At 41.9% G+C, this 15428-nt stretch overlaps 1 protein-coding gene across 2 annotated transcripts; it reads left to right on the top strand.

The window, feature by feature from the left end:
* The first annotated feature begins 1164 nt into the window (after positions 1–1164).
* hbegfa (heparin-binding EGF-like growth factor a) lies at positions 1165–4528 on the top strand. 2 transcript variants are annotated; one of them, XM_034690916.1, is made up of 6 exons: positions 1165–1443; positions 2143–2388; positions 2480–2678; positions 2771–2926; positions 3078–3164; positions 3272–4528. In XM_034690916.1, exons 1-5 carry the CDS (start codon positions 1401–1403, stop codon positions 3148–3150), a joined length of 717 nt encoding a protein of 238 aa, XP_034546807.1. In that variant the 5' UTR covers positions 1165–1400; the 3' UTR covers positions 3151–3164; positions 3272–4528. The 2 variants fall into 2 exon arrangements, with proteins under 2 accessions (XP_034546807.1, XP_034546808.1); XM_034690917.1 differs by lacking the exon at positions 3078–3164.
* The last annotated feature ends 10900 nt before the right edge of the window (positions 4529–15428 follow it).

Raw genomic sequence — 15428 nt, 5'->3', positions numbered from 1 at the left:
CACTGCACATAACAACTGACTAAAGACTTTGGTGGCCATTCATGACCCAAATCAACTACTATTGGTCGCAAGAACTGAGAATACGCCATTTCGATGCTTGTACGACATATAAATGATTACTGACCAAACCTTTAATTAGTGTGAGCAAGAGTCCGCCAGTTTTCGATCCTCACCATGGCCGAACAGGTATGCTGTAGTTCCCACTTTTTCCACGGGGTGGCACAGACACGCTGCACTTTATTTGTTTTGGTCTAAAAGGGTGCTCTTAATTTTAATTTTAATAATTCACCAGTAGTGTTTTAACCTTGCTGTTATATAAACTCACATATTAATGGTGGTGTTAGCCGAACATTTCTCCTTGTGATTGCAAATATATAGGCCTATATATATTTGTCATGGTTACTTTGCACTTATAAATCAGAGTGCATCCCTATCATGATTTTAGCGTTTTTTTAATTCGGCTTTAAGCCTACATTTTATTTTAGTTATCAAATTTCCAGTTTATTCTGTGTTTTATGTTACTCTATCTATCTATCTATCTATCTATCTATCTATCTATCTATCTATCTATCTATCTATCTATCTATCTATCTATCTATCTACCTTTCTGTCTGTCTGACAATCTATGACATTCTTAAACACTTTTTATTGGAAAACTTCAAAAAATAAAAGTGCAAATGATTTAAAGCCAATGCGAAAAGAGGCTCTGAACACTTCAGGTCACTCAAAGCTTTGAGATAAGGATGGGTCTGTCTGGTTTATATATCGTAATATCACTTAAATTGAAGTCAGTGTATATTTGGATTTCCCCCAAATCCCTTATCTCATTCTGCAGCAGTACAATCTGTAGCCTAGAGTAAGATTTACCATAGCCACAACTTATATATCATAACTTATAATGTGTACTACTACTTCATACAGCCAACCTAGGCGCCACACTAAAGTAAGTCATACAATGTATTAATCCAGTAACCTTCATTAATGCTTGTAATGATGCGACTGGGCTTTTCTTACATCAGCGCACACATAGAGAAGTATTGGTCTGTATTTTCCTGCACTTCACACACACAGCAGCGTGTCAGTGCCGCTTTGTAGGCGTGGTAAGAAAGGAGGAGGCGGAGGAGGAGGAGGAGGAGGAGGAGGACAATAAATACCGCGGTGCCTCTGTACCGACGCTCTCTCACTGCGCTCCACTCAGGCACTAACATCATAGACGCACCAGTCCTCTGAAGTAAACCGAGGAGGTGAGAAAACAAGCGGGATTAAAGTTAAGAAAAACTCTAAGAAAAAAAGGAAACAAAGGGAAATTAAGAAGCCGGACAACAGGGAAGGAATACAACTTGTTAATCATCTTGTCGTTTCAATTTTCTATACTGAGAATCTCTGGAACTTTTGACATCATGAGGATTTTAAGTGTTGTGCTCCTGCTGGTTCACGTCTTGGGTAAGTTTCATGTGCGCTCCTGTAAGATGTTTTTGTGCTTCATCTGAGAGATATTCTTATCATTATGACATTTGCTTTGTGCGTCTTTTCTTGGTTCTGAGCGTCAAACCTCCCAAGCATGACCGAGCTAATAACGTGTCTTGTAAACTTCATAACCTTTAAGGCAAAGTTTTCATGATGCCAGCCTATTCGGGAGCTAATGGGGCCATCTATCTATTTTAGAGCATGCTTTATGTAACTGGATACATTTATTTTTAACTCATATTCTTGCCTGACATTAGCCAACTGTTCATGCATTTTGTGTGTGCGTGTGTGCGTCGGAGCCTGAGAGTATACGCCACCCCCATTCTGTTTCCCATCATATTTAACCTGTGGCTTCAAGAGTAGTGTTTGATTTCCAGTTCCTACACCATGTTTTTGACTAGTTTCCACAAAAAAAATTACCATAGGAGCCATGCTGTGTATCCGAACATGTGTATTTCCTCACAGGGATCGGTTTGATCCCACTCAAAGCCAAATATCCCGCCTGGAGCTTCCTTGCGCACAACATGTTTCGACTTGCCCCCAGAAGTCCTGCCCACCTTGGCTCAGTAAACCCATAGAGCCCTCTAGAGGAAGAGTTTTTCTGTGATCTCTAGGCAAAATACTTAAAAATGAAAACATTGCAATTAAAATAATTCTATCCTTTCTCTTTTCCAGTGGTGTCCAGGCTGGCCAGTGGTGCTGCAGTCGACAGGTATGAGAGCGACAGGCATCGCACCACAGCTGTTATCAACTTTTTGGACACAACCAAAGACAGAAGGATGGAAGAGGAGAGCAGGAGTGCAGCTGCATCAACAATGGAGAACATCCAGGAAGAGGAGGACGAGGATTATGATGATGAATACTATGAAGAGGAGTATGAAGATGGCATGTCTGGAGACTATGGAATGGATCTGCCACAAGGTGAGAGAGTCAATTATGTCATTTCCTCTTGTCATCTTCGTCATGTTGCCTTTACAAAGATAATAACATTTGTAATTTCCTTTGTGTTTAGTTGCCATGTCGAGCAAACCCAAAGACCCCTCCGCCATCTTGGAGACTGAAAGAATTGAAGGAAAGAGAAGGACAACAAAGGGGAGAAAGAGAGGGAAAGGCAAGGGAAAGAAGAGGAATCCCTGCCTCAAGAAGTACAAGGATTTCTGCATCCACGGCACCTGTCAGTACCTGAGGGACATCCGTGCCCCCTCCTGTGTGTAAGTAGTACCACTGTGACTCTCTCTACACTGTATTTCCATCACTCTGTATCCACTGAATAATTTACTGAGGTGTCTTCTTCTCTGTGCAGGTGCCATACGAGTTACTCTGGTGAGAGGTGTCAGTTCTTCACCCTGCCCTTAGAGAAGCCTCAGGAGGGCTACAACCGGACCACAGCTCTGGCCGTGGTGGCAGTGGTGCTGTCATCCGTTTGCCTCACCATAATTGGCCTCTTATTATTGCTCAGGTGTGTAAAGCGCTCATAGTTTCACCCACAAGTACACATTGCCAAACACATAGACACAGATAAAAGGCTCTACTAGAGGTTTAGGTGTTTTTTGCCATAGTCAGACACAGATTATAAACTAAACAAGCTCCTTTTCTTGTGTTTATTACAGGTTTCACAAGCGGGGAGCGTACGATGTAGAGAGTGAAGAGAAGGTCAAACTAGGGTTAGCGTCCAACCACTGAAGAGACAAAGAGAGGTGAGTTTTAAGGAAAAGAGCCACAACCACATGAACACTGACACACCACTTCATTTTTGATTCTTTGTAAAAAGGCTTTACTCATTTCCTCTCTTTTTTTTTTTCAGGCAAAGATGCGGAAATTCTACCTCAAAATAGAAAAAGAGAAGTGATCCTGAATGGAGGTCCTAGATGGAAAAAGGATCGTACATGAAGAAGGGAACAGAGGTTGTTGTGTGCCTGACCCTCTGCTACGTGTTCAGATGAAAAAAAGGACAGCTGAACATATTCCTTAAGGCCTCGGAAAAGAAGGCGGCCTGCCCGAAAAATGGAATACAAACGGCTCAGAGGATGGACTGGAGATGTGATGAGCGAAGGTGAAAAGCACGAGAAGAAGAAGGAGGAACGTGTCTGGACTCTGTGCTGCTTCTTGACTGTGTGAAAAAAAGAGGTCGTTCCAGACTGAACTGTACAAGACAAAAGTTTTAATAACGAGAGCTCAACCTGGATTTTTTTTTCTCAACAGCATTTTGTATTTTCCTGCTCAAGTCCGTCTTTTATCTTTTCTTTCTGTACAGTGAATGGTATATTTATAACTTTAATTTATTTATTTAAGCTAACTGTATTTATAGAGATTTTAACCACCTTCAACAAGTTTTTAAAATAAAGATGTTACGGTTGTTTTTATATTTCCTATTGGATGACATGATATTTATTAATGAAACAGAAAAGCAAACAATGCAAGCTCTTTCAGAAAGGATGCAAAATATCTGATTTCTGCCTTTAATTTTGGCAATCAGAAGATGATCAATAGCACTGTGATTAATACATTGATCATTGAAAGACACGATTGTTTTTAGATTCAGGGTAGTATCACCGAGAAAAACACCCTGCTTAGCTCATACAGTTACACAAGGTTAACTTGGAAGCAGTTCAACCAGTTGGATCTGTCACTAAGGGGTTTAAGTCCTTGCTTGAAGGCACATCAGCAGTGAAACTGAGGCTATTCCCACACTCAAATTCAGCTGGTTTTTGGGGATCTCAAAGTCGTATTAGGCATAGGGTTTGGCCTAACTGTTACAATGACAGATCAATGCTGATAAGTTACATTGCACTGGCTTTGTATGGCTAAAAAGCAGCATAAAAGCTGTGTTCTCAGCATCTGTATTGTTAAGAAACTTTAACAAGGGAGTCAAATATCCAATGCACTGTATGATAAGTTGTCTTACCATCCTTTTGAGAAACTCCCTCACTTCCATGTTCAGCTGTCAAGCAAAAAAATGTGAATTAAAGTGTTCCACCCTTTCAAATCCTGTCCTGCAGTTTTGAAGTGATTGTCTATGTGACTTTTTTCAGAACAAAATAAAAAAAACTTTCAGAATTTATGAGTCTCTTAGCTCTGAATCTATTTTATTTTACAGCACCAATCAAAGCACTGTGTTCTTTTAGCATTAAGCACTAATGGAGTCTCTGATCAGTTAAGTAAGGTCAAGTTTATTTTCACCCTTTGGTGCACTTCCTGAGTTGGGCTGCACATTAATGTGGTATTTCAGAACAGCCGGTCTGGATAATGATAACACCAGTGTGCTCTTTTGGCCCATTCAGGGGCTGTAATTATAGTAAAGACAATATTTTCATTTCCCCTGTGTCTGACGTATGCCCAACAGCAAGGCATAAGCAAGGCACCTGTATCCTGGCCATCAGTGCTATTATGTTCAGTGCTCCAAAGGCAAATATTTTGAGTCAGTATTGTGTAGTGGTCAGAAATCCCTTCTACATTATTTTAGAATACCACAGTACCAGTAGATAATCACTGTACTGTATGGTGCTACAAATAAGTGTTTGTTATTTGACTTGAGATTTTTTTTTCAGAGGCCTTTCTCTTTGGACCACATGTGAACCTTTGACATCATCAGTTTCACATGTTGACAACACCATCATCAAACTCACTGACAGATCAATCACCAAGAGTGCGGTCAGGACTCACTCACTTGCTGCTGTGTGTGTGTGTGTGTGTGTGTGTGTGTGTGTGTGTGTGTGTGTGTGTGTGTGTGTGTGTGTGTGTGTGTGTGTGTGTGTGCGTGCACTGAGCCACGGGGCAACAGATGTGCAGTGTGTAGGCTGAGAGCACACCTGATGTTCAGCCAGAGTGCATCATGCCGCAGCACCACACACCATTACTCACACAGCCAACAGATGTCACGTTCAAAGACACACCACAAAGTGCAACATCTAAGACCTCAACCAGGCCTGAATGCCACAGAGTTCAGAGAGACCACATACAACAAATACTAGCAGGATGCAACAATGCTGTCATGTATGCCACACACAGGTTTAGTGGAGGTAAGGCAAGTCAAAAGACCCAGCTGGACTCAAAGGCAGGCAGAGACCCAGCCGAATCTTAGTCACCCCTTGAAGTAACCTCCTACACGGATGTTGTTACACCAACACAGTTTGTGTGTGTGTGTGTGTGTGTGTGTGTGTGTGTGTGTGTGTGTGTGTGTGTGTGTGTGTGTGTGTGTAGGTGTGTGTGTGTGTTTGTGTGTGTTTGTGTGTGTGGGAATGTGGTATAGTAACGCCTCCAAGCTGGATCTATTGGTTATGGGGGTTAACCGAACCATTACCAGCAAAAATCCACAGTAAAACACGAGTGTTTACATGCTTGCTATGGGATGTTTGTGGGTTTGATTCCCAAACTTTCTATATATACTGAATAAACAACTTAATGTTGAGTTTTCACATTGGGGGATGGCTTGAAAACACAGATGTTCTTCTGAACCATTAGGGTGTGGCACCTGATTCAGAGCTTCTCATACACACTTGTTGAGCAACAAAGGAAAAGCAGCTCAACGTTGAAATTTCTCAGTAGTCCTAATACATATTTAAATCTGCTCACTTTGCTTTTTTAGTGGAGTTTTGTTTTAGTTTTAGAAAGAAAATGTTTCATTAAACGCAAAGTACTTGACTGGCTGTTGAAAACAATATCTAAAAACGAAGAACATAATAGTTGAGCTCAGAGGACTTGTTTTAAAATCCCTCATGATAATAAGTAGAGCACCAGTCAAAGAATATGACAATGTGGGTCTATGTTTCAGATGTGTACGATTTGCTGCTGTTTGATGGAGACACTTTTTGTTGTGTGTTTCCTTGTTCACTTTTATTTTAAAATGTTTTTAATTTGCCAACTGTTCTTGGAAAACCCGGTGTCTCCGTGACCAAAAATGTCTCTGACGGCTTTCAGTGTGGTCACGGATATGCTAGTGACTCAACTTTATTTACAGATTCAGCATAATAAAGCAGAATCTGAAGATGAAGGATCAGGTTTTTGGTATCAGAGGCGTTCTGCTTGTTGTTTACTGCAGCTTGCTTGAGTTTAATTGCCCATTGGCATTTCAGCAATTTTCAGTCATTGCTTGTTTTCTAGAGAGCAGTCTATTTGGGGAGCAAAAAGGTCTAAACAAGCAAGTCCAGAACCCATAGGCCGTTGTCTAATGATGATTTAATCAATGTCTATAAACATACTATATCTACTTGCAAGTGCAGCTAATAATCCTTTCAACTCCAACTCAATTCCCACTATTCCACTGTTAAGACTATAGACTGTATAAAATATGGACGTAGTATCCGTGACGTTACCCATCTGTTCCTGAGCGCTGTTTTGAAGCCAATGGACAGCGGCAGCCATATTGGAAATGCGGAACCCAACCAGGCATAGTGTGACGTAAAGGGGTGGAGTTAGAGCCTCCTAGCCAACAGCTATGTGTTCCCGACCGGGAGTCAAGTCAGTCATGTCCTTATTTGGGCAAAAACTCATAATCTTAATAACGTATGAACCGTCGCGTTAGAAAAAAATTCACCCCCGTACAGTGTGTGCCGATAGCGAGATTAGATAGGGCCGAGATGTTTTTTGAACCAGGCTGTAAACATGTTTAGTAATGCTGTAAAGATTGTCTTTTTTGAATTGGTGTCTATGTGGTTTACTGTGTTTCTGCAGCCAGCCTCAAGCTGATTCTCGATGAACTGCAGTTTGTAACACTTCCACATGGGCTTCATAGTTTGAGACCGGAGGTTGCCGCTTGGTTAAGACCATCAGCTGCAGGCAAAGCAGTGTACAGAAAAAGAGGTCTTGGCCAGATTTCCTTTATCTATAACTTCTGGCTGTATATTCTTTAGATGATAGCCCATGGCATCTTAGATTGAGTAGTGACACATGTAGCACAAAAACCTTAAACCTTAAGATGAGATGAGATTCTGGTTTTAGGTTTGATTTTCTCAACCCACTCCCCTCGATTTGTATGCCTTTTTGAAGTTCTTAACTTCAATGAACGCTGACTCAGGTGACATCAATAAGGCAAACTATCACACCTTGCAAAATCAAACTTGAACTTAATATCTTAAATATCTTTGTTATCTAAGTTTTTCAAAAGACCGCAAAAATATACTGACGACTTTGGTTCCTCTGTTCAAAATAAACAGAGCTGATTTTCCATCTCGTATTTGTCACGGAACTTCATATGAACTCCACATATTCAGTCTGTCAAACTTTATCACCAATAAAAGCTGACTTAGGTGACACGACCTGATGCAGATTATCAGACTTGGCTGAAAACTGACTTGCTCCAATAACTTGAAATCCGCGGTTTTCAGGGACTACAACAAAATGCCACGACTACAAAGTCTTTGTTCCAAATATATAAAGCTAATCTTCCATTCTGTATTTGTCACAGGACTTTATATGCAGTATGTACAGTATGAAGCTGTGGATGCGTATTTACACACATGTGTATGTGTGTTTGTATGTGTGACAGGGGCTAGTCATTTACAGTAGTGGAGCCACCTAATCCAGGCCTCTCAATGTCAAGTAGCAGAGCACACAGAAATAGTGCTGTGCAGTCATGCTCACATAGCTGCTATTCACAGGGCTGATGGCCACCAAAGAGCCAGAATGCTGAGAGAGAAGAGAGTTCACTGTGTACTGTTTCTCAGAGGTCTCATGGAACACAGCCAGGAAATAATGTCCCTTATGGTCGCCAATCATCAGGCATCAACACTGCAATGCTCCTGAAATTTCCCTTGTAGGGTTACAGTAATGGCTCCTCTTAATCTCTGTGTGCCGTATGTTCTCACCTCCTCAGTGTTCTTCTTCCTAGAGAGACTCAGAGAGGGTTTTTCCACTGCATTGAAGGAATTTCCTTGCACGTTGGCCAAATTCATTGTGAGTGGCAGAATTCATTGTGAGCCACACTTCTGTGCTAATTGTCAGTGTACCAACATTACCATTGTTTTCAATACTTTTTTGGCAGAAGTTGTTACTTCAAGGTGGGCTCAAGTGAACTAATGTCATGTGCCTTTGTCTTTCCCTTCAAATTCTTCAAATGCTCCCGAGACAACTGTCCTCCTCTGTGATGATTTACATTGCGTTCAGCAAAGTCCTCAACGACAAATTTACTGGGTAATTTTTTTAGTTTTTCTAGTACTATGAGTTGTTTCCATGTAGTTTGCAATCCTGTTGTACCATCTCTTTTTAAGTACATTATTTTGACTTCAGCTCACTTTTTAAATGACTAAAACAAAACACTGTTGGCGCACGCCCCACATACAGAGGCTAGTCCTCCTTACAGCAGTCGCTGGTTTGAACTATTAAAGCTGCTTTGTCATAGCAGCCTCATACTTTTCTTTAAAGCTTTATGAAAAGATCTAAATCCATTAGCAAAGTAGTAGTGCTGTGGTTGAAACATTGCCAAACAGATTTAGGTAATCAGATGCTATAGTGGTTCCATTGGACTGAATCAGTGTAAGGGGGGAGCTTGTTGTGAAAGGTGCTTCCTGGCCTGCTGAGGAGCAACAATGGGTAATTTCCACACTCATATGGAAGTGCGCACGCCAACAGTTGGAAATATAATCATTCTCCAACCGGATATTATCAACAGGAAAAAATTAATACCTAATGAATGAGGATGTGTGTGATTCATAATGTGCTTTGAATGTTTTAGTATATAATTTGCTGTAGAATCAAATGTGTATTTGCAGGATGCTAGCACCAAGTTATGTAAGTACAAAGTCAAATAAAGCACCAATACAGACAGTGTGCCACTCACTCCTGATTGATGAGGTGAAAACAGCAACGCGGCCATTGTCGCATGACAGAAAGAGACTGCAATGGATCAGTAAGTGTTGTACACAGTCTAACACAGAGAGGACAGCCAAAGAGGTTTAAAGGAATGAAAGAAGGAGTAAGAGATAAGGTCATCACTGCAACATGAGAGGTGGCATGAGGGATGAAGTGACAGGGATGGAGAGTGGGTCAAGGTGAAAACTTCTACTTAGGAGGGTGCTGGCTTGTCTTCGCCTGTGTGTGGATAAAATGGATTAAAGTACCAGAAGAGCGTCGTCACTGTCTCTGTCTGTCATAAGGCTCACTCCTCTGCTCCTTTGAATTACCCTTCAGTTCCTGTGAACTACTTGTTTTAGTCTTTATTCCTGTCCTCCTTACATCCCTGTCCCCTCCTCCATTTCCTCATCCTCTTCCTGTCTCCTTTTTCTTCCTCCATCTTCTAGGGCTATGACTGACAGAGGGTTTTAATATTTGCTCAGAAGAAGCCACAGTAATCCTTTCAGCCTGCAAAAAGCAAGAGTATTAAGTTATGAAAGCTACTTTTTCATTAATTTGAAGGATATTTACTTTCTGACCAACACCCTTCATTTGTTTGCTAAAAAAGAGGAGTCATTCTTGAGTCATGCTTACTCCTTCCACTACTTCATTCAGCTTAGCTACTTCTTTAAACCTCAAACACGTATTTTTTAACCACTGCATCAAAGCATTTGTGGGCAATAATAAGATTCAAAACTTGGAAGTCAATTAGCTTAGTTTAGCATAACAACTGGAATCCGGGAAAGAAAGCTATCCTAAATAACCATATATATACTGCATAGGCGTTTCTGGACCATTTTTGGGGGTGCTGAAGCACCTCCAAATTGAATCCCAGCACCCCTAAAATTTTAGAGATTTTTACATGTTTTTACTGTATGTCCTTTTTAAGAAGCTAGACAAGTTTAAAAACCATACAGTACTTGGTTTAGGTTGAAACATAAAATTTTAACAACAAAAATACAACAGCTCCACCGCGATTTTACATGTTGTGCATTGCATTTCAAAAGGAAAGTCCAAAAATAACTCCAGTGATGATTTTTGGTACTCGCTATAGGGGGCTAGTTTACTCCAGAAACATACATACTGTTCATGTATATGTTGAGGAGCTGCTGTATCAAAATTAATTGTCTTACCAATCCATTTCTCTTTTGCTTTGGCTCAGCATTTAAATAAGCATTATCAGATTTGATGGTTTATGAAAGACTTTCCCAAAAAGTGTTATACTTTTCTTTCACAAATGTGGGAATGAAATTGCATTAAAATGTACAAAACAGTGAAATTTATTTTGCCCGGCTCAGCACCCCTAAACATCCGATCCTAGAATCGCCCCTGATATACTGTATATATAGAAAAGATCTGAAGTGCCTCTAAAGCTCATGAAGCCTGGCCCACACTAAAAGATTTTTAAAATCTTAACAGATGTTGAAATTGTGAGAGATTTCACTAGATTTCTAACAGATACCAACAAACAGTTTCCCGGCTCAAAACTGGAAATCTCACACAATCTCTTGCAGTCAAACATAAGAGTAAACAAACATGGTACATGACGGGATGGTTGTCAAGCTAAATGTTAAAATGTATTGATCCTCCAACCTTGAATAATTTTACTGCAAAATTCTTTTGATTCCAGCGAAGGGTTACTTTAGTGACGCCCATCTGTAACAGAGGATGATTAAATTTAATTCCTGTTGCAAAATTAATTCCAATCTGACACTTTAGAAAAAATGAAGAACACAGTTTGTCAGATTAAATGTTGTCTACTGCAACACATTGTTTATGCATGCAATTTGAATCCTATGTTGTGAAGGCAGACTCGGCCAGTTATAAAAATAACTGCAATGTATGCTTCGCAGAATGTAAATACACTTAATGGCTGTGGCTGAAAATGCCAGCCATATCTTGAATTCTGTTACAAATCTTTGCAATCCCACAGTTCGTAGCTTGGAAATTGCAAAATGATCAGGTTCATGTGCTTGGGAACTCCAAAATTATAAAGTCTGCCCCTGCTCCACACTTCTGCTTTCTATGTTGGTGGTGTTAAAAAAGCAGCCCCGCTCCCTCTCCACTTGCTCCCAGTGCCAGCAGGAGTTGGGCAGGGATACCAGCAGATTCCCCTCTGCTTATGTCACCCTGCTGGACACACACTTGTTATGTACCATGGTCACACTATTAAATTCTCACTGAGGTCTATTTAGGCTCTGAGGAGGCTGATGGAGGCATCACGTTACCTACAGGGTAAGAGGAGAAGAGAAAGTTGGAGACAGAGATGGAGAGAGAGAGACGGTTGGTTTAAGATGGGATAAGAAAATGAGGCAAGAGAAAATATGGGAAGAAACTGGATGTAATAGACCATCTCCCTAATTACTGTTACCACTTTCATACACACACACACACTTACACACACACACACGCACGCACGCACGCACGCACGCACGCACGCACACACACACACGCACACACACATAAAAGTCAAACAAACAACAGCATGCCAGCAAACAGACAGGAAGACGGGATGACTGCATGCTTGACTCATCTGTTTTCTCTGCCCCATACAGTTCTCTGAAATAAAAAAAAACTCCCATATCCGCCCAGTGTGTGTGAGTGTGTGTGTGCAGAAGCAGGCACCTAATGGTGGTTTCAGAGGATCAGTTGAACGCGTGCTGCCCTGTTGAGCTGTCTAACACCACAGCTTATGACAAAGGAGAGGCGGACGGATGTCAGCGCAGACGGCAGCAGGCTCTTTTTACCACAAGGAGTGGGCTCGAAGCATTTTTCTTCTCTGTATTTCCTTTGTGGTCTGCTGCTGTTGAAATTGAAAAAAACACCTCATCTCCCCCCTCCCACCACCACCACCACCACCATCACCCCCTAGGCAAACACTTTAAGCAATGTTTACAGCCCCAGGTTGATCTTGAAAGGGCTGTTATGAAAGAGTTGAGGGATTTACTTGTGGAGAAATAACCTCTATGTGCCTGAGATATTTGTTTTGGATGTTCGCGCAGGAGAGGAATCCTGCCCCTCCAAAGACTCACAAAAACAATGGCCCTTTCTTTCTCTCATGCCATGGGTCAGATATAATCACAGAACTTTAATCCAGCTGTCCAATAATACAACCCCAAACAATCAGCCTAGCAGGTGTAGGAATGCTGTTATGTAGTGTGAAGACTTTGTGATGGTGACAGGGGCTTAGACAGCATCGAGGCTGCCCGTGCCTGATTTCTGTTCCTCGTTCTTTCTGAGAGGTGTGTGCATGCTTGTCCTTGTTTATATTCGTCCTTATATATGAGTTTCCAATCTGTGTTCTATTTGTATTTGTGGCTGAAAGACATTAAACTAAGGCCAACTAAGGTTGAAAACCAAAAAAATGTGGATGTAGTCTCAGTGATGTCACTCATTGGTGTCTGAAGAGGTGTTATGAAGCCCGACGATGGTTGTCATCATATTAAAAATGACTCAAACTAAATAACAGCTGATCTAGAAACCAGCAAAGAGGTGGATTGGAGGCTTCCACCTTGCCGCATGGTTAACTGCTGTAATGCACCCACCTGTCAGCCAAATCAGCCACACCCCTATTTGTGCAGAACTGTACATAACTCTTAATCATTATATACTCAAAACAGAGAAGTTATTGCAAACCCTCTTCCCTTTGAGTTGTCAGGAATTCAGGAATTATTGATCGGCACACACTGTGAGGGGGGTGGACTTTTTTCAAATGCTGCAATTTCGAAGATAATGAGATACAAGTCTTCCAATGAGAGGCACAGCTGAATGTGGGAACACTGTAGCTGTTGGCTAGGAGGCTCTAACTCCGCCTCTTTACATCACACTGGCTCGACAGCAGCAATATGGCTGCCGCCGCAGATTGGTCTCAAAACAGCGCTTCAGAAACAGATGGGTAACGTCATGGATCCTTCGTCCATATTTTATACAGTTTATCGCCCTAATGGGATTTCCTTGGATTTTGGATCAAGCCTCAAGTGGACACCTGAAGAACTGCAGTTTTTTGGCAGTTCACCACCAAATGTTGCAGCTTAGTTCAAAATAAAAAAAATCACAAGGTCTACTGACATTCTAGCAGCGATGTAAGGCTAACAAATTCTTTAAGCTAAGCGTTTACATTCTCACATGCTCCTCCCTATTTGTTTAGTTTGCTTAGCTTAACATTTCTCAATCTCTACACCCACTGCGGCTACAGTTCAGTTATAGGGCTAGTTTTCTGATGCCCTGCATCAGTCTGGCTGTTGATGTTAGAAGATATCTGAATAAATCTGCACTTTCTATGTGCTGAGTCATTGTTTAAAATTTAACAAACAAGATAAGAGTGGAGTTGGAACTCGAAGACAATTTCAACAACTGCACTGTCATCTGCACTTATCTGAAGTTGTGTGCATGTGGTCCACTTCTTATACTCTCCACATGTACAGTTTTCTTCCATACAACCAAAAACATACTAAACCTGATAAGATAAAAGTACTTGGTCTCTAAAAGTAGTGAACCTTTTTGTTCAAGACTTTCAGTGTTGGTCCGGCTGACCACACCAAGCCATTCCAAATGTTTCACAGTGATGGGTTGTCTCTATGTATGGCCCTTTAATAAACTGACAAGCTGCGACAAGGGTGTTACCCTGCCTGCTGCTCCATGTATGATGGGACAACCAGGACCAAGAACCCAAAAATTGAAAGCAAATGAAAGGACATTTTCCATCTGTTGAATTTCTTAATTCATCCGCCTTCATCTCTCTGACTCCCAAACACATTTACATTCCCCCACATGAGGCCTCCTGAGCAGCCCACAGGCTATTAGTGGGGTCTGTGACCTCAGCAAGACTTTCCCTTCTGCTGCTCTCCGTCTGTCCATCCTCCCACTGTCACTCTGTGTGTTCCCTCTCTCCCGCCACAGCCTTGAGACAGTGTGGGAGCTGTTCACAGAGCAGGAATGCAGAGGGAGAGCGCTCAAAGCTCGGCTGCTGAAGGAGAGAAGAGGGAGGAGAGGGAGGCAGGAGAGGGGGATTTTTCCTTGGATGAGGTCATGGATGATGGCTTCTCTCAGAGCGAAGGCTGAGCTCGTGGCAGACGCGCCCCTGACCTCCCTCTGCCAACACACACACATGTATACACACACATACAGAGAGAGAGAGAAAGAGAGAGAGGGGGGAAAGGGTTGAGTCCATGAAAGCACTTGGTTGGCAGAGAGATGACATATAGTTTTCATCTCTGCCCATTACACCAAAGCTAATCTCCAGATCCAGTTGTTCTGTCTTTATCTATGAAGCCAGCTTTGCACTAGTCAAACCCCAGTGGGCCAATTCAGCATACTTAGCCATGCGAAAAGCTCTGCTAAAGTCTGTCCCATTACTAGCTGAGGGATGGAAGTGATTAGTAACACACTACAATTAGCATACTCAGCACACACATGCATGGACACAGCTGATTCAACAGCATTATTGTCTCATCTTGACGAGTGATCTGATTCTGTATTACTCTACTGATTGGGTGAGGAGTCCCGGTTGGTAGCAACTGTCGAGACGGCAGGATGATGATGCTTATTATTGTGATTACTCAGCCCCTTTCCTCCCCATGTGTGAGTCACGCAGGCCGACGCTCTGTGGCTTTGTGCCTTGGTGTGAAAAATATCACTCCTTCCCTGAGCCCCTCATTCCCCAGCGTGGATTTCGGGAATGTGACATAGCACCAAAGCTTTGTCGGGGGACAATAGGGCCCCCATCTGAATGTGACACATCCCTGTGGGAGCATTTGTTTTTATACGTCCTCTGATCCTTAGCCTGTGAGCTGGATTAGAAGGAGTCACTTTCATAACCCAGCCCAAACTGTCACAGACTCAGTGTGAGAGAATTAGACGTTTGACTACAGTTTTACTGACACCGGTTTTCACACTCAGGTTAAAAATCCCAGAGCCCTGGCACATTGAGCAAGCAGTGGACTGTGAGAGGATGTTAGGTTGATTTGTGCCCAGTGTTTGGCACTGTTTTCTTGTTTATCATCATCTGCTGTTTTGCTGATTAAGCAAGTCAAACTGACACCACCAAAAGCTGAAGTAGCTCTCCAGATAAAGATTTAACTCTATCTTTGAGTTCATGTGGAGTACGACTTAAACAAAAGAATGAGGCATCAGAG

Source organism: Notolabrus celidotus, chromosome 8 (assembly GCF_009762535.1).
Source record: "Notolabrus celidotus isolate fNotCel1 chromosome 8, fNotCel1.pri, whole genome shotgun sequence".
NCBI classification, from domain to species: domain Eukaryota; kingdom Metazoa; phylum Chordata; class Actinopteri; order Labriformes; family Labridae; genus Notolabrus; species Notolabrus celidotus.
This window is presented reverse-complemented; position numbering and strand designations above follow the sequence as displayed.

Coding starts and splice junctions, on each gene's coding strand:
- hbegfa (XM_034690916.1), top strand. CDS start 1,401: ATGAGGATTTTAAGTGTTGTGCTCCTGCTGGTTCACGTCTTGG. Junction 2,679..2,770: donor ATCCGTGCCCCCTCCTGTGT/GTAAGTAGTACC, acceptor TTCTCTGTGCAG/GTGCCATACGAGTTACTCTG. Junction 2,927..3,077: donor GGCCTCTTATTATTGCTCAG/GTGTGTAAAGCG, acceptor TGTTTATTACAG/GTTTCACAAGCGGGGAGCGT.